The sequence below is a fragment of the Pavona decussata genome, unplaced genomic scaffold (assembly GCF_977016875.1).
Source record: "Pavona decussata unplaced genomic scaffold, jaPavDecu1.1 SCAFFOLD_145, whole genome shotgun sequence".
Classification (NCBI taxonomy): domain Eukaryota; kingdom Metazoa; phylum Cnidaria; class Anthozoa; order Scleractinia; family Agariciidae; genus Pavona; species Pavona decussata.
In genome coordinates, this window is record NW_028145558.1 from 209,435 (window position 1) to 231,312 (window position 21,878).

Consider the following 21,878-nt stretch of genomic DNA (forward strand, 5'->3'; position numbering starts at 1 on the left):
GCGTATACCCCACATATATATCCTGCAGCACACAGGTTACATTTAAATTTGGATACTACACATTGTTCCACAATTCCTGTCAACATGGATTCATTAGAGGGAAATCATGCACTTCCAACGTTTTGGAAGTTCTGGACCCCGTGGGCTCCCTACTAGACAACGGAAAATAGGTGGACATGATCTACATGGATATGTCTAAGGCCTTCGATAAGGTGAACCACGGCTGCCTGCTGCAAAAGTTGCACGAGTTCGGATTTGGAGGCAGCCTGCCAACAACGTGTAGCAGTGCTGGGTGGAACCTCTGATACTTTGCCTGTCAGCCCCAGAATACCCCAGGGCTCCATTTTCGGCCCGATGTTATTTGTCATCTATGTAAATAACTTGCCCGATTCGGTCCTGACGAGCCATGTTGCCATGTTTGCCGATGACACAAAAATATACTGAACAAATTAACTCTACTCAGGAAGACGCTGCGTACCTACAAGCTGACTTGCTTGCTGGCTAGTTGACAGACATCACACTTACAGCTGGCTGGGATTTTCATTTCTCAAAAATCTTGCTCGCTGGCAGTGAGGAGCGGGTATTTTTTTCCCACGAACGTTAAATAGTAACCAAGATGGACACTCAGCTAGTGTTAAGTGCAACATACGATTAATTTTCTCTAAAAGGATCGTTGGGTACTTCTGTATCTGATTTACAGCCCTCGATCTGATATCCACTGCACTCCAACAAAGGAATCTTTTCACTAACAAGCGAAATCGTTCATAGATCTGGAGTCGCCGTGATAAGATAGTTTGGCAAAAATGGGAAGTTTCATGAGATCTACTGCGGCGCCAAAGAGTATCGTTTTCTGAGCCGTTTTGGAGAAGCAGGATATAGATTTAAATTTTGGTCCGAAAGTCTGAAATCAGGTATGGATTCTAGAAACCCAGTCTGAAAATTGGAAAAAAAATTTAGAGGACAGGTCTGGAAAAGGTACCGGAAAATGACACATTTTAGTCTGAAATAAGGACAGGGTTTGGAGAACCGAGCTGCACATTCCCCCCCCCCCTCCCCAAGAAATTCCGAGGAGTGCGCCCCCGGGTGGGAGGGGTAATGTTTCCGCGAGTCCGCACAACTCCATACAGTTGAACCTCTCCACAACGGCCACCTTGGGGACAGAAGAAAGTGGCCGTTGCGGAGAGGTGGCCGTTATGGGGAGGTAGGGGTGTAATATGACACCGTTTTTTTCAGGAAGTGCAACATGTTTATTGCGTTTATTGTGCCAAGTTCATGCTTGCTGTGGCCTATAATGGTAATCCAATCTTAAATAATATATAAAATACACAATAAAACGTAAATAATGCTTTGAATCAAAATGTTAACAAGACGAAACGAGCAAGGTTCGCAACATTCGCTATATTATTGCAGAAAATTTATGCTTACTCACCAGCATATAAATGGAACACAATCAAAATACGTATATTAATAAAATGGATACAGAAACATAATGTTCCGAAGACAAATGCCGATTACTGCATCAGTTTATAAAAAAAGGTTTTTACAAAAAAGAACTGCACTGGCCGTTGTCGAGAGGTTATTTTGGCAGTTGGGGACGCACTTTAGTGGCCGTTGCCGTTGCAGAGAGGTTAAAACAAGAGCTAATGTATGGACTGTCCGCCGGGACAAAAAAATGTGGCCGTTGTAGAGAGGTGGCCGTTAGTGGAGGTTCGACTGTATTTTGCTTATCCTCCCACGCAATCGTTTTAAGGGAACTCGTATTAACTCCTCCCCACAAACGCCTGCTCACCCAAGCGCGAGGGAGGAGGTAATACGAGTCCCCTAAAAACGACTGCGTGGGAGGCTATATTTTGCTAAACTCAACACGACGACATTTCCATGCATTTGTCTGTATAGCGAACCAGCGGTGAACTGCTACTAAAAACAGTTCGCGGGAAAAAAATACAGGGAAATGTATGGAAAGTTCAAAACACGACTGGACGCTTTCTGGCACAGCTACATCCCTCCAATTTTTTTAAACTCCTTTTCCTAGAGCCAAAAGTTTCCTATTCATGAATTTTTCGGAAGCGATGTCTTATGAAATTATTTGACATCGGATTTCCATACAAATACTGTTATTTCAAGGCGTGTTTGCATGCCTACTCGTCAAAATGGCGTCGAAAACCGTGATAAGGCCCATTATAAAATGAGAATACCAAAGAAAAGGCGTTAGCTAATACTTAGAAATGCTTTATTCACTTCTTTAAGCGACGACTTAACAATTGTCCAGTTATCTACAGAAATCAATTACTACCTGTAGTGACAACTATGTACTTTCAGCTTGCAAACTATATACAATACAAACTGTACAGAAATAAAAATAAGGATAAACTTTATGAACTTAAAGTATCTCTTTTAATGTCAGTCAGCCAGACTAATTTACGTAAACTAAAATGCACCATGAAGGCAAACGGGAACGAAGATCATCTTTCTTCCAGAATGTTCTGCCGTTTACGTGCAAAACAAACATAAATTGTTTCATTTTTAAAATTGCTTCTCCTCGGGCCTGCTTTTCACTAGCGACGTACGCACATACAAACATAAGCAAAAACACAAGAGTGCAGACTCCAGCGCACACACACAAACAAACAACAAAATGTTTTAACCTTGTGACTGCACCTGCAATTTTAACAGTTTGTACGCCTGCGCCAAGGCTAACGGAACGTTTCAATATCAAACATTTTCAAAAAAATTTAACTTACCAAAAAATTCCCAATAACAAAACTACAAAAGCATTATACGTTTGGAAATCCAACCAATTTTGCTTTCGTGCACGTGAACGGAGAACATTGTGGAAAGAATGTCTCTATGACAACGTCAATCAACTTTTCGATAGACTGACATTTTTGTGTCTCACCAATCAAAAACGAAAAAGTTTGGGATGTAAGTAACCACACGCCGCATGTGCCTGTTACCTAGTTACGGTTATTTTGTGACGTCAGTGAGTGAAGGTAGGATCCAGGCCTAAACGAACCGGGCACGCCTGGGGCCTAGGCTGCACGTGTAGTTGCTTCTCCTTTGATTGGTTGACACCGATAGATGTCAATAAACTGAACGTGCAGTTTTTTGGTTCTTTTGATTGGATTAGGAAACCGACAAAAAACCACGTCGGATAAAGACAAAAAAGGCTCTTTAGCATTTGCAAGAAAAAACCCGATTGACATCTCCACTGAGTAATGGAAAGAAAAAAAAAAGGCGCATACCAACAGAAAGAAATGGCTCTTTCGATTTAAAATGCCGTGCGATTTAATTCCGTTCCCAAACTCCTGAAAAGAGACCGAGGGACTCTGTTCACGAGATTGAACGCCAACCTCGTCCCAGGATCTTCGCGATATTCAAAACCTTGACAGGAGACTAGAAACGGGAGAATGACTAATGATTCGAATTTTTCCGAACACCTATGAAGTTATCCCACAACTTCTGAATTAAACTTACGAGATTTTGTAAACCATTTGGTTTCCAATCAAAAGGTCCGTTTTTTCGAGCAAATGGTAAATTCCCAACATTTGCTAGTGGAAATGAGTCTTAAGATTCTACATATAAAAAAAAATATTTGTAATCAATACAACTATTAGCATTTGTTAACAAAATAATCTACAAAAAATAAACCTACAAAATTACTTTACAGAATATAAACTCAAGTGAACAATGAGACAAAGAGCGGACTTCTTGGATTCTCGACAACTTACAGTTACAATTTTAAACTCCGCATTATCATTATTTAAAATCACTAATATTATTTCAAAAAGCTTTTAGCTTTTAATTTACAGCTATTTCAATTAACGTTGTCGGTTCAAAGCATGAAGCTAAAAGACAAGACCGAAAGTTTACGTGGGATTTTTATGAATAAATTCATCAAAATCAGTCATGCCTGGTGAAAACAATAGGTTGTAATTAGCAGCACAATGACCTGCACGTACAGGGATGATTTTGATTATATTATTCATAAAAAATAATCCCACAAAACATTGCAGTCTTGTCTTTTAGCTTGATTTTAATCCGACAACGTTAATTGAAATAGCTGTATACTAACGGTTTAAAACCACACGTTGAGATAGACACTAAGGGCCGATTATTCAAACGTAGTTCACTCAGATGGGGTTTTAAGAGAACCGAAACAGATTTCAATCTGACCATTTCTTAGCGCTAAAGATTGTCTACTATAAACAGTGTGAAGAAAGCGTATAGCAAAGACAAGAAACACATTTATCTACTTAAAGTGAAAAATGACCAGTTTATAAACAGATACAGGTCTGTTGTTTGTTTTTAAACCATCTTCGTTTAATAACCGGCCCAAAGTGTTGTAGCGAGTACTGACGAGATTTTCTCGTCGACGTTTAGTCGTTTGTTTGTCAACCGACTCATTTCAATCAATCAAAACTCAGTACGAGAGTAGTCAGGGTCCTCAGGCTCTTTGGCCAGCCGTTGATCGCTAAGAGAGACTCGGATACTGGAATTGGTACTCTTCGAAATATATACACCACGTCACTTAGTAACGCCGCTGGCCACAATCACTGGCTTACAAAACTATCTAAGCTGCCTATACTTTACACATCTTTAAACCAGAATTACTGTTGTTAATTATAAACGATATTTAATATAATTATTTAACTTTCAATTTCTTATAATTCTAAATTAAATTATCCAGAATTCTTATTACCTATACCTAGCTGTAATATTATATAATCTAATAACATGAGACTACGAAGAGAAATTGTCTAATCATCAGCACTGGGAGCTAAAGCACGTCCCTACTTTTTCCCATTGTGACAACCCACCCCACCTTTCCACTCCCCAACAGAAAGGGATTGGAAACTCCAAGGGGTGGGGTAGGTTCTCAAAGTCCAAACAAATTTAAAGGAATGTATGAAGAAAAAATGCAATTTCAAGAGGAGTGGGGAGGTGTGGATATTTTGGAATAGGCCCTACTCCAAAATGGCGACAGCAGATTTGAATGAGCTTAAATTGAACTGAATGAAAAACTGATACCGGCACTGGAAAGAGCACCTTTACTTTAGCAACCTTGCAAAGTTTCAGCATATTAGGTGTTATATCAGCTTAGGAAATGTACGATGAAATTTGACAAATTTACAGACGTTTGTATGACTGGGGGTATACGTCATACACCCAGTCATACAAACGTCTGTAAATTTTTCATTTTTCAACTTACATTTTCTCAGCTCATATTACACCTGATATGCTGAAACTCTACAGGGTTACTAAAGTAAAAGTGTTCTTTCTAGTGCTGGTATACGTTTTTAATTTTAACTTATTTGAATTTTCGGCCGCCATTTTGGAGAAGGGTCTATTACACATTACAGAGTAACATCTCCGCTATGCTATATGGACGACGCAGAACAGTTAAGAACTCTAATGTAAACTGAACGGCGTCTGTAGGCACTAAGACTATTGAGCTTCAGCTTAAGAACCTCAGACAGTCTAAATTACCCTTCTTTTCCTGATCTTCACGAAACATTGCGTGACGTTCTTGGCTTGATTGCGAGACGAACCAAGAATTGTGTGACATGACATACTATGCTCTTCATTACCCTTCTTTTCTCTCAAAATCACAAACATCCCTCCGTGCAGCTAACGTTTTATATCTCGCAGATTCGGTTGCTGTCAGGTAATGGAATTTTTGTCAAACCAGATGTAGTGAACAGTCAGCTTCGATGTATTCCACCAGTGTATCGTAACAGAATTCGTAATGTTCCTTTGGAAAAAAATGTTGTGAAAAAGAGTTGTCAATGCCCATCATGGTAACATAACGTGTTTCTTTGCTTGCTTGTTTCTTTCCTTCTCTCCTCTCGCTACACTAAACCGTTACTACATCCCTTGGTCAATAATTACATTTTTCTAACCTTAAAGGGACAGTATCACGCTATTTTTAGTAACACATTGAAAATCGGAAAGACGCTATTCAGTTGATAGCAGCCAAGATAAAATGACAAAATTCCATTAAAAGACTATCAGAATTCAAATTTGAAAACGTCTGGCGGACGTTAGGACATAAGGCAATTTGGAGAAAATGTGCGAGTTTATCGCTCCACGAATTCGTCCACGTGCTTGAACTCTGAGCTACACTGACACCCTGGCCGATACTCTTCTCAATTATGCTTGGAGAAAACTTTTTTTTCCAATTTTAAACTTAGTTTCTTGGTATCTTCTCCCGAGGTTTGTTATGATCTTTGTATGCAGACGTTTTCTATACCTTTTCCAGATCATCATTTTCATTTTTCCAGACTAAAAGATATTAGTCAATTCACAGACAAGACAATAATACCAGGGAAAAGGATGAGAGAGTTCTAAAGATTCGCGATTGAACAATTTGGCTACGGCGAAATTCAAATGAAATTCTAACAGCTGGCAAGGATTTCACTTTGCAGTTATTATTTAAGCACTTGTTGTACCTTTGAAAAAGTGCTAGGCTTTTTCCCATTTTTCCAAACTTCTCTTGATTTTCCACACTTTTTCCAGGTCTGGAAATCTATTTTCCAAATTTCATCCTTTTTTTTCAAGAATTCTAGACTCTGCGCGAACCCTGTCTACAAAATTACTGACGCTTGGTCTGACCATAGCGGGATCAACAGAGCGATTCTGAACGTCGCGGGACGGGACAAAATTTAATAGCGGGAAACGGGATTAGAAACCACACCATAGAGTTTATTCTCTCTTCCTTACCTGTCTAGATATACAAAGAGGTCTCTGGTGATTGTAAAGACGAGCCATTTGATAAATTGAGACAGTGTTATCTCGTTTGATCTGGTGATACATCGTGTGAAGAAGGCAATACACGCCGGTGCGACCGACTCCATAACTACGGAAAACAACAGAAAAAACAAACGTTATTAGCCGTAGTTCAAATGGGCAATTCCAGAAAATATCCATACCCAACAACGGACGGCTTCCATGTTTTAACCCCCCCTTGCTTTCGGAAATTCCAAAATGCGTTACCCCCCCCCCCCCCCCCATGCCCTCAGAATTCCATAATCGTGAACCCCCCCTCCCCTTCGGGAATCCTAAAAGCCGTCCGTGGTATGGTATGGATATTTTCTGGAATCGCCCAATGGAGAAAGGAGACGAGTTTTTAAATTTTCATTTTATCAGAAACTGGTGTCCATCACAAGAAAGAACTCATTAGTCAGTTTACCAAGTTTGAGGTTCTGTCTTTATATTGCAACCGTGTAGTAGGCTTTCAAAAATCGGAAAAAGTAGAGACTTTGTATGGATTTGGAGGACGCCACTTCAGAATTCGAGACATTTGTATGGAATTTGGGCGAGCTTTGACAGGTCACACCCTTGTTACTACACAATGAAACATAACTAAACTTGGTAAACTTACTAATTCTTTATGTGATCTTTCTGGCGATGGGCTTCATTTCTCCACATGACGTGGAACTTCACATGAGACGAACTAAACTGAGCGAATTGAGTTCATGATAAGTTCGACGTTTGACTCAGTTGAGTTTGTCAGACTTAATTTGAATCGACCAACACGTTCGGTTGGTCTAATTCAGACGGATAGAACGTGTGAAGATCGACTGTGGGACAAACGTCGATCGGTTCATGAATCGAACTTAATGAATAAATTAAAAATTTATACGAAATTGTATATTTTAGTGTCGACATCAAAACATTTGTGACTGAATTTGGTTGGACGAATTCCACGTTTGACTCAACGGTCGAGCTTTACCTATTTAAGTCGACCCAAATTACAATTTAGTTCGTCTTATGTGAAGTTGGATGTTTGGCTGGGCCTTAGTGACAATGCCCGTTTTGACTTACTTGCAGTGTACTAAAATAGGACCAATCTCTTCTAATGGCTTGGCATACACTCTGACCTCTTTTTCCCACTCGTCCACTTTACAGATGAGCTGTAGAATGGTCTGTCCAGACCATGGATTACCATCCTCTGGCCAGTGAAGGAAATGAAAATGGCGAATATTCCTGTATTCGCTCGGATCCTGATGAGAACCAAACAAATATTCCATGAAGTCCAGATAACCATGTGGTGTAGTTCGCTCGTTCGTTCGTTCGTTCGTTCGTTCATTCACACGTTCGTCGTTCCTTCTTTCCTCCTTCCTTCGTTCCTCCTTCGTTCGTTCTTTCGTTCCTTCGTTCCTCCTTCCTTCCTTCCTTCCTTCCTTCCTTCCTTCCTTCCTTCGTTCCTCCTTCGTTCGTTCTTTCGTTCATTCACTCGTTCGTCGTTCCTTCTTTCCTTCGTTCCTCCTTCCTTCGTTCCTTCCTTCCTTCATTCCTCCTTCCTTCCTTCCTTCGTTCCTCCGTTCGTTCTTTCTTCCATTCACTCGTTCGTCATTCGTGTCTTAATTCGTTCCTTCGTTAGTCGTTCGTTTCTTCCTTCGTTCCTCCTTCGTTCGTTCGTTCCTTCGTTCCTCCTTCGTTCGTTCCTTCGTTTGTCGTTCCTTCCTTCCTTCGTTCGTCCGTCCGTGCGTTCGTTCGTTCGTTCGTTCGTTCGTCCGTCCGTTCGTTCGTTCCTTCGTCCGTTCGTTTGTTTATTTACAGATTCGCCCAACACTTGGGCAGGTGCGAAAACAACTTGAAGAACTTGTTGTACCATTGAAAAAAAAAAACCCCTCTAGATTTTTTCTTGATTTTATCTTTGTTTTCTAAACCTTTTCCAGGTCTGGAAAACGAGTTTGCAGGTTTCCATACTTTTTCAAGAATTCCAGACTCTAGACAAACCCTGTATTTTGTATGACAACAAGACTATCTAAAATATTTGAAGGGACCTGACTGACTGGGCTCTAAGTAAAATGAACCCTGTAACTGTTCTTTGAATTCTAATAAAAGATACCAGTTTTCAAATCGATACGATACTAGTACGATATTGAACAATATTTGGTATTTTTTATATCGTTATTATGAGAAAAGTTAAAAGGCAAATGTAAACTTGTAACAATTTGTTTGGGTGAAAGAAGCTGCATTTTTAAAACTGTTCCGTCTAACATGGCCCAAACATTCCAATGACATACCTTGATGCAAGCCATTCTCAACTCTTTCACCACGATATCACCACGAGTTTGCATGGAATCCACTGTGACTTCATATTCACCAAACCTGCATGTTTCATATGCTGGCGGGACATAACTGTGGTAGTAATCCTGCATTTAAAAAAAGGCAATGAGGACAAGTAATACCGGCAATATCTACCAACAACTTGTCGTCAGCGACAAACGTTGTCGCTTCCCCTCGCAGGTGGGAAGTTCCCTCGCGAAATAAGGATCTAAGCGTAGTCTACAAATGCTGCGTTGCAAGTTGCCATTATTTGTTACGCGTATTATCAACCCTGCGCGCAATAACTTTTCATGTGACAAGACCTATTTTCTTCAGCCTGTAAATTTGTTGGGTGCAGATGTGATAATTCGCGGATCAAAGAATCCCTGGAGCATCTATTCTTACACTGTCCAACATCAAGCGTTTTTGGGCTTTCTGTAGCTAAATGGTTGAAGAGTTTTTTTACTACAATTGATGTTTTTTCAAGCACTAATGTAATGTTTGGATTCTTTAGAAAAGATATGCCGTTACTCAACCATATTATATTATTGAGTAAACAAGTAATTTATCAAAGCCGACATCTTAATATAAAACCTTCCGTTTCACTTCTTAAGACGAAACTAAAAAATGCCTATCAGTTAGAGTTTTTCAGAGCTAAGTAAAATAACGCCATAGATATTCATAATGCGAAATGAAAAGCAATGCTCCCTTTCAGTTCATGCCTCTAATTCGGTAGTAAAAACTGTGTTATATGTAGAGCATTGTATTGTCAGTATTACGTAACCCGTATTGTAAGTAATGTATATAATTCTATTTTTTTTTTTTTTTTTTGCTAGCAAGGTAAATATCGGAATTGTAAGTAGAGTCTTTGAATTGTTATTAGCATATGTAACCTGTATCACTATTATTATATGTAGAGTAATGTTAAATAAAAAATAAAAAACTTGCAACGCAACATTTTTGCGCGACAAATTGTACGAAAATGTTGCACGTTCTGCTTGGCGCTTAGTTAACCCCGCCGGTTTCCACTGAAAGAAGTCAAATCCAGTTGGATTGTGAGGGCTTTTATGATATACCTTATAGAGGCAGTGCCACCTATTTGTAATGTTACTTTGAATGGCGGAAAAAACATATTTGTGTCGACGGAATTGTTAAAATAATGGTTTACCTTTGCTAACAATAACCTTACTACTACAACACAGAAACAAGCGTTAATCGTTAATTATATTTGGCCGTGGATGGCCAAGAATGAAATGGATTGCAACCTTTAAAAAAATGGCTAATTTTTCAAGTTCTTCCAGTGTAGTTTGGAGAAATCGCTAAAAAACTGATTATAGTTTTCCCATTTTCCCCAAATCCCATCTGGGACTCGGATTTTTTTTTTCAGAGTCTTCGTTTCTCCCTAATTCACATTTAATATCCTGTTGCCTTAATGTGACAGCGCGATGCTGTTAGTGAGTTCATATGAGTCAGTACGTGACTGTGTAGCCGCGCGATGCGGTTCCAGTCGATACCCACAATTTGACCCTTGCTCACCGTAGAGTCTCCAGTAGCTCAGTGGTTAGAGCATCCGACTAGATCACGGAGGGTCATGAGCTCAAATCCCATCTGGGACTCGGATTTATATTTCCGAGTCTTCGTTTCTCCCTAATTCACATTTAATACAGTTTTCCCCCAAGGAGAAAACACTTCATATTTTTTCTCGCTGCTCGAACAGCAATTTGATGTTAGAGAAAAGGTATCTTGTCACATATTTGAGCAGGTTTGACCAAAACACAGAGAAATCTCCGTGACATTGCCCCTTTAACAACCAAGCATCCAAAAATATCAAAGGAAGCAAGACCATTGAGCACTGCCATTGACAAGACACAGCTTCTCCCCTCCCCACCCTAGAATCAACAATCAAGCATTATCCCCTCTCACCCCACCCCCGGTAGAACATCTCTCACCTGTTCAAGTTCAGTTTTGCTAACCAGCATAACAAGTGAACGACATTTTTCCTGCCAAACCATCCTCCAAAAGTCATCCGTGGTGTCTTCTAACGGATACTGAGTGGCGATGTAAGCTTGTGACTTCCAGAATCCCTGTGCGGAAACCAAATAATGGTAGTTGCGTTCGACGTAGAAAGAACGCACTCCTGATACAGATTGGAGTCGAAATTCTATGGGACAACGTTGATTGCGTATCTGGCACCCCCCGCAGATTTTGCAGGGGCAGATGACATCATCACCAACTTGGCAAAGGACAGAGAGCCGGGTAACAACGAACGTACTCCCTAATCTTTGGTTATTACTAGTATACCTGTCATTTATGAAATCAGGAGACCATAACCCGGAGCCCTTATCTCTCATACTATGGCTTAGAGTAAACCCTTACTCAAGTAGATTTATTTTTGAACTACTTTTCCCGCGAAAAGGTATGACGTATGACAATTCAATAGAACAATTTCGATATGTTGAAATTCGAACTTGGCTACCAGGCTTATGCGAATATAAAAACAGAAATTAATAACTACTTTCTTTGGTTTTATTCCTTTAAGCTTGTTCTTCTGTGATTGGGTATTGGAACAGTGCGCGTCCTAAAGGTCTCCTAAGACCCGATCTAAAAATAAATCTAATGGGGAAAAGTTGACCAAGAAAGTAATAGATAGAAGCTCCTAGTCAAGGGCTCTTGACTTTAGAAAATAACTCGTTATAGGAAATTAACACTTCAGCTCTAGTCTATCAGGAGCATTTGATGAACTACAATCTATCAATAGACCTGCACCTTTCAAAACCTCTATTTTCACTGGACCCTGATAACCTGCAGCTGCATTGTTTTTTGGGCTGGGAACATTGTTCTGTTGTTCGTTCTTTTGTTGTTTCGTCCAACCATGAAAGAGATGTTGCAAATGGTGTAGGTCGCCCCCAATCTAAAAGAGATAACACTTACCGGAAGGTAGCTTGCATTGATATAATCGGATCCCTCCTCTCTTGGACGAGGAAACAGTTGGACTCTGGCGCTGTCAGCTGTGAAGAAAATGTAGCCAAACCTTTATTATTAATCAAAACTGGTTGGAGGCAAATCAGTTTGCTGTTTACAAAGCGTGGCCTTGGATTTGTAAACGGGGATACCGTGAAACAAATGCAAGTGGTCACAGCGGGACTCGAACCCGGGACCACCGGCCTCTAACCGCCAGGCCACGCCACCTCCTCCTCAATTGATAAGAGAATTCAGGAATTTTTCGTATGAATGGAAAGCAGGCTTAAAGCTATAAAATCAGCTTACCTGGTATGTAGTCCACTGATCTGTTTTTCCCTATGTTGCAGCCTCTTTTAGCTTGCTTCAGATTGTAATGTTTTACTTCAATAGCATTTAAGTTCTAAAACGCGAACGAAGAGGTTTAAAAAATTGGAAGAAAATGAAAACCAGTACTCTTCCCATATTGTTTTTCCGTAGGCCCCGTCTCACAACCCTTGTTCGTAAATAACTCTGCGGGACGTTAAAGAACCCACTCACTGTTCGCAAAGAGTAGGGGACGTAGTTCTCGGTGTTGTGGTCCGGTCTTTGTGTGTATACTCTCATGGTTGGGAGTGTAAATGCTTGGAGATATTAGCTGCATAAGCTATTTTATAAAAATCCGAGCGAAAATATAGAGATGAGATGAGACTCCACCCAGAGGTCCAAGCCTTTACCCTTTTTTGTAACCCTTCCGTAGAAAATGGTACCCCTTTCACATACAGTAAGAGAAACACTGCATCCCTTTTCTACAGCCTTGAAAGACCCTTTGAAGTAAATTAAATAAATGGGAAATTCAGTGGCTTCCACATAGTGGCTCTGTCATTAACTGTTTTCAGGCCGGATTGGAATTTGGGTATGTTAGTTTTTGTGAAGAGAGGAAAACCGGAGAACCCGGAGAAAAACCCTCGGTGCAGGGACGAGAACCAACAACAAACTCAACCCACATATGGTGTCAACTACAAGAATTGAACCCGAGCTTAATGATGGGAGGAGAGTGCTTTCACCACTACGCCATCCCTGCTCCCCAGGGTTGCGTAAATGGCAGTTTTCCCTTCCCTTTTCTATGCTTCAGCTCGTGAGATCCGTACCCTTTACCTTCAGCCAGAGAAAAATCTTCGAGCCTCCCAATACAGCCACCCCCCACCCCCTCCTCCCAGGGAAGTAAACAACGATAATGCAGATACCAAGGACCACCCTTGAAAATGAGATCTGATAAAAGGCCAAACCAAAGTACATCACTGCATCCCCACTAAAGACAGCTGAACAGCACACACCTGCAATTCTATATCCAGTCTGCTTTGGTTGGAGAGATTTTTCCTAAGTAACTGTACATGGTGTTTAAGATCGTTACTGGGGATGGAGAGCTGGAAGCAGCTTTCAATGTAGTGTAGTACAGCATCGTGTACAAAGATATACTGACACTACAAAGGAAAACAGAAAAAAAAAAGATTAGTTGTGCTGAAGAGAGTATTACACCAAGTTTAACTGTCAAATTTGTTTAATGGCTAAAAGTGTCGAGCGACTGGTTTGGATACATGCAATGAAATGACAAACAAAGACGAATCCAAACTAGTTATTCGACACTTTAAAGAAGTATGACGCGAATTTTGATGCCACTCAAATCCCAAAAATGTTGTCTGTCAACAGAAACAAAAAGGATTGTCTAGGTTTGTTATAAATTATCACCCCAGTGCAATAAAACTGTCGATTGGTGCCTCTGGCCAGGGACAGAGTAGGTTGGAATGGATTGGATCTTGAAAAATTTTAGGCTAACGTTTTTCGCGTTCTCGCATTTTTGTTTCCAAAATGTACTAGAACAGATCACGAGTTGTTCCTTTCAAGAATGGAGTTGATTTCTTTCCTCTCGTTGCTCAAGAATTATTTTGTAGCTAAGTGAAGGTCTTCTTACACCGTTTTTTAACATGAGAGCTCAAAAACCACATGACACTTCCCCTTTAATCTGCCTAGCCATTCTCGCAAACGCATGGCAGTCTGTGCCATTTCTTTCCATCAAGGTAACACAGAAAACGGCAAAAAAAATTTGGCCGAGTCATCTTCCAAATCGGCAGTCTCAGCCCACAGAATCAACCCACACATTTCACACATTCGACCAATTTAGTCTTCAAAATGATGTATTATTCAGTAAGTGACACAGGCATACTCTGAAAAATAGGAAACCAGAGTGCTCCTATCAGGAGTCGAACCTAAGACCTTCGATTGAAACGCCAGTACTTGAATCTCTTTACGGCGACAAAAATACGTCATGGCAATTACATGAGTATCACCTACTGTAAAATTGCGCAGGAAAATACATCCTTATTAAACACATCAAGAGAGTTACATGAATGTGATAAACCATTGCAAATAAGTGAGCAAACACGGTCCGCGGGCCGCTAGATTGTTTTTCAGAGTTTCGAAATTTCGAGGAATTACTACTTCAACTCACCTCTTCCTGCACAAGAAGATTCCTTTGCTGGCGAATCTGAGATAAGAAATCAAAAACGTTGACGTCTCCAGTTACATGCATTCTTTTCACCATGCTGTGAATAACAATGTACGCTCCACTTCTACCAACACCAGCGCTAAAAAAGAAATTACACTCAGATTTAGTCATCAATAGATGAAGGGGTTAGTTTGTAATGAAACTCCGGTGCTGCGTCAGTAGGGAGTAGAAATGAATGTTAACCTGCGTAGCAAGCATTTCCGCGTTTTTCGCTGTGTGAACGCGCGGAAACTGGGACAGACACAGCTGGGATTTTTAGCTTATCATGGGTGCTTACCATTGACGGAAATTCCAGTTGGAAAATCAAATGGTTCGTATCATTCCATATGGAGTACTTCTGAAATTATGGGCTTCTGGTCAAAATGATGCATTTTTATTGCTCCTTTTGGGATTTACAGCTGATGTTCATACATTTTGTATATTATCCATCTTCTGTTAAGACAAGCTAAATCATTTCGTATTTATGCCCAAAATTTCCATCCGGGTGGTTTGGGTAAATGGTAAGCAGTGCCCCACGTTTGAATTATTTCCTCTTATTTGAGAGGGGTGCCTATGAACTAGCTTGGGGTAGCTAAGTGCAATGCTACTATAAACAACATACATATACAATTTCTGCAACAACAAAATGCGGCTGAATCCCTGGAATTACAGATGAGATCCATTCAATAAATCGACGACAAATTTCTATGGTCTATACTTTTTTGGACCATAAAATGACGTCATAAAATGTTTAAAACTCAACTGGAACCACGAACTGCAGCCGAGTGGTTTCACTCCCAAGTTTTGAACTTTACGGCATTATTTTATGGTCTGTAAGAGTATAGACCATAGAAAACTGCTGTCGATTTGTTTTTTTTACAAGTATGAGCGGAATTAGCTGTATTTTGTAGTGTTTAAAAAACGAGCAGGAGTGTTTTATTGGGTTTAAAACCACGCGGCGCAGCCGAGTGGTTTTTGAACGGCTTCAAAAACATTCCTGGAAAAGCGTGTGTCAATAGAGTTCATAACAATTATGCTTTTGTGAACGTTGGAAATTAGCATACGAGAAAAACGCCGCATACTAATGAGGAGTGTTTTATCAGCTGATAAAACACCGCATACTAATAAGGAGGAGGTTTATCGATATAAAGTGACTGCACGTGATGCATTATCGACCATTTGATAAGTCAATGGCCTTACGAATTATTAGTGACTTTTTGAAATCTGACGTCATATTTATTGTCTGTACTATTCTGGACAATAGTTACGAGCCAATCAGCGCGCGGGAATTTTGACAGTTATTTTAAAATACTGTACAAAAAGAGCCAATCGTTACCCTTACCTGCAGTGAACGATGATGGGGCCCGCTCCATCTTGACTAGCAGCCGCTGATTTGAGAATGAAGCTGAGGGCTGGGTATTCGCAGCCGACATCTGGTGCACCGTGATCTGGCCAGCCAGTGAAATGGTACTGAGACACCGTCATCGGTTTCACCTCATCAGTTAAATCCTGCGTACAAATAACACACGTGAGTACAAATACAAATATTACGGTGATACATAGGTTTGATGTATGTCTGACAGAGAACGGCAATAAAATGGTTAAATCACCACAAACAACAGTGGAACCTCGATTTAAAGAACCTTTTTTTAACGAAGTCCTCGTATTCGGTATAACTAACAATTATTCACCAAAGTGGAGGTGAATAGTGATGGATATTTACCTCTTCACCGACACTGAGGTGAATAATTGTTTTAGTATATACCACACAAGCTGAATAAAAAGTGGACCAAAACTAAATTTACTTTTGACAATATACCGACAAATGGCGGGAACTTTTAAAATCTCGCGCACCGCACGGTAATCGATTTCTTATTGTAGAAAGTTTCGTTTCGCTTTCTTGCAGACAAACAAAACTTCTGGAGGCACTTTTTTGGTTGCTCACGTGTCTTTTCTTCGATTGTTGCTTGAAATTTGTCCTGCTGTTGAAACCACGCTTCAAAACGTTAGATGTTTCTTTGTTTACATTGCAATTATAGTGCTCGACATTTTCGTAAAAAATGCATTGTATTTTTATTTTTCGCCTTAGAATATGAGGTTTGAAAGATTTAATAACTCACCATGTAATGCCGTCAAACCAAAATTTGAAGCCATTTATGTATTTTTTGTAATAGCCGTCTCTTTTATCGAAATATTTTTCACCTAAGTGACCGTGGCGAAACGGGAAGCCATCTTGTTTCTATTCGGTTGCTCGGAGGTAAATAGTACTTGGCTAATCACCTCCGAGCTAGCCAATCAGCGCGCCCGAAAAGCACTATTCACTTGTGTGGTATATACTAATGAACGATATTCTCCAACCGGGCCTTTTAAAATGTATGGAACAGAACCTTGATATAACGAACCAATTTGTCTAGTCCCTTGGCACTTCGTTAAGGACAGTGCCTACATTTGTTACTGCGCATACGTTCTGCGCATCAGGAGATACTCGGGTTTCCTATGGGTGGTGCCTACTAATACAGGGACATTTTTGCGCGGTTTAAAACTATGCGGAGAAAGCAGAACTCAGGAAGTGCTCTTGGTATCCAAAATGAAAATTGGGGGTATTGTAACCATGCATTTTTAAGAAAGTAGAAAACGCTATACATTTCTTTGTATTTTACGGCTTTTCAGAATAATTGTGGCTAATTATCTCTAAAAATGCGTAGCTACCCCCCAGTTTTCTTTTTGGATTCCAATCTGGACAGCCATTGCAAAGATCTGTTTTTCCCGCATAGTCATAAACCGCGCAAAAACACTTTGGTATTAGTAAGCACCGTCCTTAAATCAAGGTTCCACTGAACTGAGCAAATACTTGACATTTTTTTAAGACTAAGGTTATTTCATAGATAACAGCGCGGATAGGAAATGCTACTATATTTTTCTTTCCCCTGTTAACTACTGACATACGTTCCAAAAAATTAATGCGAATTAAATCGCGGTACTAAATTTCCAGGGCCTTATATCTCACCGGGGGCAAAAAGGATGAGTGTCAATGTGGGTATCAGCGGACACCCCGTGGGGTCCACCCCTGGGGACCCAGAGGCATTTATCAAGGCCGCTCCAGAGAATAGTTAAATTTCCACCATACCAATTTCCATCATTAATTTTTCACCCCATATATCTTTTTTAATTCTTTACTTAGAACGTTACACAAATTACGTTTAGGTAACATGTATCACAAGGAATGTTAAAACTTACAATGACTTAACTTTACAGAAACAAACAAGAATGAAAAAGGGTCACACAACCACTTATTGCTGGATTGTTGTATAATGCAATTCCAGGGATTTCATTGGCTTAACGGCCATGGTATGTGAGCCATTATACCATGCCTGAGAAATAGCGACCATTAAATTGTCTTCTAGTTGTTCTTGCAAAGCGAAATCTAGAAAGATCTAGAACTATTTCTCGATCGTTAGCTATCTAACCTCATATCTAATGCACACTCGTGGAATAAGTGTTAAATATACATATTTATCCCATATACTGAATCCTGTCGTCAGATAAAGGCAGATGGAAAATCAAACGACAGCTCTCTTTGTTCATTATGTTTCAAAATTGAAAGCAACACTCAAGTTACACTGTATTTCTCCTCTCAGCGATGTAGTCCCCTATTTGTAGTAAGCCCCCTATTTGCAAGAAGACGGGCAATAGTTGCCCGCTACCAGGAGAAGGACGTCGGGGGGAGTTTATAACGGATAACATCCTCCATCAAAGTGCTTTCAAAAAATGGCTCCTGTCTATTAATGACTATGGCAACAAAGGTTCTGCCAAGTGCAGTGCATTTACAAATGTAAGTTAAAGGTTTGTTATTTCTTTAGTTGTTTCACTGTGCATTTTTTTTTTCAGAGTCCACTAACAATCTTACAGGCCGGCGGTGAAGCTCTCTTACCCAGTTATTTCCATGAGAAATCACCTCAGTTGTATATTTAAACTTTGCATGCAAGAAACAACAGCAGCACAGTTAATTAGTCCACAACGTTATGCTTATCTTAAGAACAGTTTTCAATTGAGTGTCGAGAGTAATTCGCGTTTGCCTTTAGTTTGCGTCACATCGCTCTGTGATTGGTTAGGAAAACCTCACGCCACTTTCTCAACCAATAAGAAGCAAATGCAAAACCAATCGTGATTTGTTTGCACGCATTTTCCCGCGCTTGGCGCCGGTTACATGCCCACTGTATCGTACTTGAGTTATGGTTGGTTCATTGCCTTGTTTACGTCTGCTGTGATTGGTCAGATTGACAACTTTGGTCTTGGTTTTACGACACTCAACTAAAACCGCTCCGCTAGAAGTTAACAATTTGCTTTATATTTGGGATACACACTCCCGAGAGTGCAACAACATAATATGGTACAATTATGGAAAGAAATTAGTGGTGCTATGTGCACAAGGGAAAACAGAAAACAAATAAAACACAAATGTAAATTACGAACAGTATGGGAACTTATTTTCATTTACAAAGCTAAAGGATTAAAATGATTACATTAAAACAAAAATCAAACCTTTTTCAACCTTATGATTTAACTAATACTAAACAATTATTTTCTCGTTTTTGTAAATTTTAATCTTTGAGCCCGGTGAGTAGTTTTTCCCATGTAAAATGAACAGTGTGGTTTGAAATTGCACAAAATGAAAAACAAATGAAAATTTTTAAAACAAATTACAATAAATCAAAAAAAAAAAAAAACGTGTTGTAGTCTTTACACATGTCAACAGAAAAACGAAAAAGTTAATAAAATAAACTGATGTAAACTTAAATTGTGATCAGCTGTGGGCTTGTAAACTAACGTTGGTGTTAATGTAAAACAAACTCTGAAACAAAACTACTTCCTCGCCATTTCAGGAGAGTTCTCCATCAATTCAGATTAATAATAACTATAAATAATTATAATAAAACGGATATATTGACAGGATAACGCTTCAGCGCAATTTTGGACTGTTATCAATGAGATCCTGTAACATAATACCATTTGTTTCAATCTGGATAAAATCGTCCTAAATATGACCATTCAAATGAAAGCTACAGAGCATTATTTTCCTGTGGTGCTGTTTATGCTGTACAAGGTGGTTCTAACGTTTGAGTCTGTTGATGAAATCCTAAAGTGTGACCAGTCAAATGAAAGCTACAGAACAGTACTTTCCTGTGGTGCTCTTTATTATGCTGTTCAAGGTGGTTCTAACTTTGTCTGTAGATGAAATCCTAAAGTGCGATCATTCAAATGAAAGCTACTGAGAAGTTTATTATGCTGTGCAATGTGGTTCTAACTTTCGAGACTGTAGATGAAATCCTAAAGTGTGACCATTCAAATGAAAGCTACTGAACAATACTTTCCTGTGGTGCTATTTATTATGCTGTACAAGGTGGTTCTAACTTTGTCTGTAGATAAAATCCTAAAGTGCGATCATTCAAATGAAAGCTACTGAAAAGCTTATTATGCTGTGCAATGTGGTTCTAACTTTCGAGACTGTAGATGAAATCCTGAAGTGTGACTACTTAAATGAAAGCTACTGGTCAGTACTTTCCTGTGGTGCTGTTTATTACGCTATACAACGTGGTTCTTACTTTTGAGTCTGTAGATGAAATCCTCAAGTGTGATCATTCAAATAAAAGCTACAAAGCAGGACTTTCCTGTGCTGTTGACTATGGTGTACAAGGTAGTTCTTACTTTTGAGTCTGTAGATGAAATCCTCAAGTGAGACCATTCAAATGAAACCTACAGAGCAGGACTTCTATTCAGTACTGTTTAGTATGCTGTACAAGGTGGTAATACATGTCACTTTCGAGTCTGTGTTTCTTCAATCTGGCCATTCCAATTTAAAGCTACTGGGGATAACTTCCTTCTACACAAAGCAAACTTTCAGTGAATTCTTACCTGGCAATAATGACTGTTTTGGTCGACAGGTTTCACTTCAAATCTTCGTACAGAATAGAACGCAAACGTTTCCTCATCCAAGTAAGTTATCCTTAGAGGACCGTGTACTTCACTTCTAGCTTGCCTAGATGGCCAGTACATTGCACACTTGTTCTGAAAAGAAGATATAATAACAAAAATAATTTGTACGATTAACTGTTTTGTACAGGTGAGAGGCAGTATATTAAGAATTCCACTGCAATTTTTTTTTTTTATTTGGTGGCAGGGAAGTACAAGATCGAATTGAAATTTAGAAATGTTGGCTTTTGGGGAGAGGGGAAAACCGGAGTACCTCGAGATGAATCTCTTGGAGGAAGGTCGAGAACCAACAACAAACTCAACCCACTAATCGACGCCAAGGAATCGAACCTGAGCCATGTTGGTTGGGGGAAAGTGCTCTCACCACTGCGCCATCCCTGCTTCCCGCAACATACGCAACAGTGTGACAGAAGATGGCAGATGGCAAAATACCATTCTGTTGACCAGTATGATAGCTAACTACCTACTCACTCTGATGTTACTTTTAGACTTCACTGTCATCCTTTAATCATACAATTTTATGAAATGAAAATAACAAGAGTTTGGCAAGTTACAATCTGGAATCACGCAGATATAGCTGTCACGCTTGTCACACAAGGGCAATTTGCCGTCATCCTACTTCAGCCATCCTGGTGTATAAAGGGGAAGTATCAGGGAGTTTTGGGTATCTTTTGTTAAAAATGATGAAATAAGATCTTCAAACAGCTGCCAAATAATCCTAGAATGACGAGAGGAGAGAAATCAACTCAATTCTTGAAGGGAACAACTCGTACTCTGTTCTCGCGCATTTTGGAAACAAAAATGCAAGAACTTGAAAAACGTTAGCCTAACATTTTCTAAGTTTCAATCCATACCGGCCTACTCTGTCTCTGGCTAGAGGAACTAATCGACAGTTTTATTGCACTGGGGTGATAATTTATAACAAACTTGACAATTATTTCTTTGTTTTTGCTGACAGACAAATACTTTTGGGTTTTGAAATGCCAGCAAATTTGCGTGATACTTTTCCTATAAGCTCACTAATGAAACTTGAAAACCTGAGTAAACACGCAACAGACAAATATCTTGCAAACATGGATGACTTACTCTTCCTTTTTCAATGATGTTTGTGATCATAACTACAACTGTACAGTTCTGTTCCCAAACCATGCGCCAAAAATCCTTGATGGTGTTGGCCATGGGTCCTGCAAAACAGGAGCCAAGAGCAAGAGGTAAGCGGCAAGCCAATGCTGGTAATGCTGGTCAGTTCTCATATTCTCGTATTTTCTCCATATTGCTTATACAACTAGTTGGGAGAATTAGTTCGAATATCTGGACAAGTAGTGATAAAATAAGGAGAAATTAAATGCCA

At 39.6% G+C, this 21,878-nt stretch overlaps 1 protein-coding gene and 1 long non-coding RNA gene across 4 annotated transcripts in view; one reads left to right on the forward strand and one right to left on the reverse strand.

The window, feature by feature from the left end:
• Window positions 1-21,878, forward strand: part of LOC146466299 (uncharacterized) — a 246,582-nt gene that overhangs the window by 2,482 nt on the left and 222,222 nt on the right. The window lies entirely within an intron of this gene.
• The window catches only part of LOC146466300 (receptor-type tyrosine-protein phosphatase epsilon-like), a 39,380-nt gene continuing 19,715 nt past the window's right edge, over window positions 2,214-21,878 (reverse strand). Inside the window, exons 11-24 of one of the 3 annotated variants that reach the window (XR_014868052.1) lie at window positions 21,614-21,711; window positions 20,450-20,602; window positions 18,468-18,509; window positions 15,879-16,045; window positions 14,501-14,636; window positions 13,329-13,475; window positions 12,322-12,415; window positions 11,986-12,062; window positions 11,004-11,138; window positions 9,033-9,161; window positions 7,825-8,003; window positions 6,721-6,856; window positions 4,069-5,752; window positions 2,214-3,809 (exon numbers count right to left, since the gene is read on the reverse strand). Coding sequence is in view for 1 of the 3 variants with exons in the window: in XM_085127481.1 (XP_084983607.1) it covers window positions 5,681-5,752; window positions 6,721-6,856; window positions 7,825-8,003; window positions 9,033-9,161; window positions 11,004-11,138; window positions 11,986-12,062; window positions 12,322-12,415; window positions 13,329-13,475; window positions 14,501-14,636; window positions 15,879-16,045; window positions 18,468-18,509; window positions 20,450-20,602; window positions 21,614-21,711 (1,565 nt within the window). In the remaining 2 variants the exon portion in view is untranslated. Of the gene's footprint in view, window positions 3,810-4,063; window positions 5,753-6,720; window positions 6,857-7,824; window positions 8,004-9,032; window positions 9,162-11,003; window positions 11,139-11,985; window positions 12,063-12,321; window positions 12,416-13,328; window positions 13,476-14,500; window positions 14,637-15,878; window positions 16,046-18,467; window positions 18,510-20,449; window positions 20,603-21,613; window positions 21,712-21,878 lie in introns of those variants that run through there. The other 2 variants (XR_014868053.1, XM_085127481.1) reach the window with 2 other exon arrangements.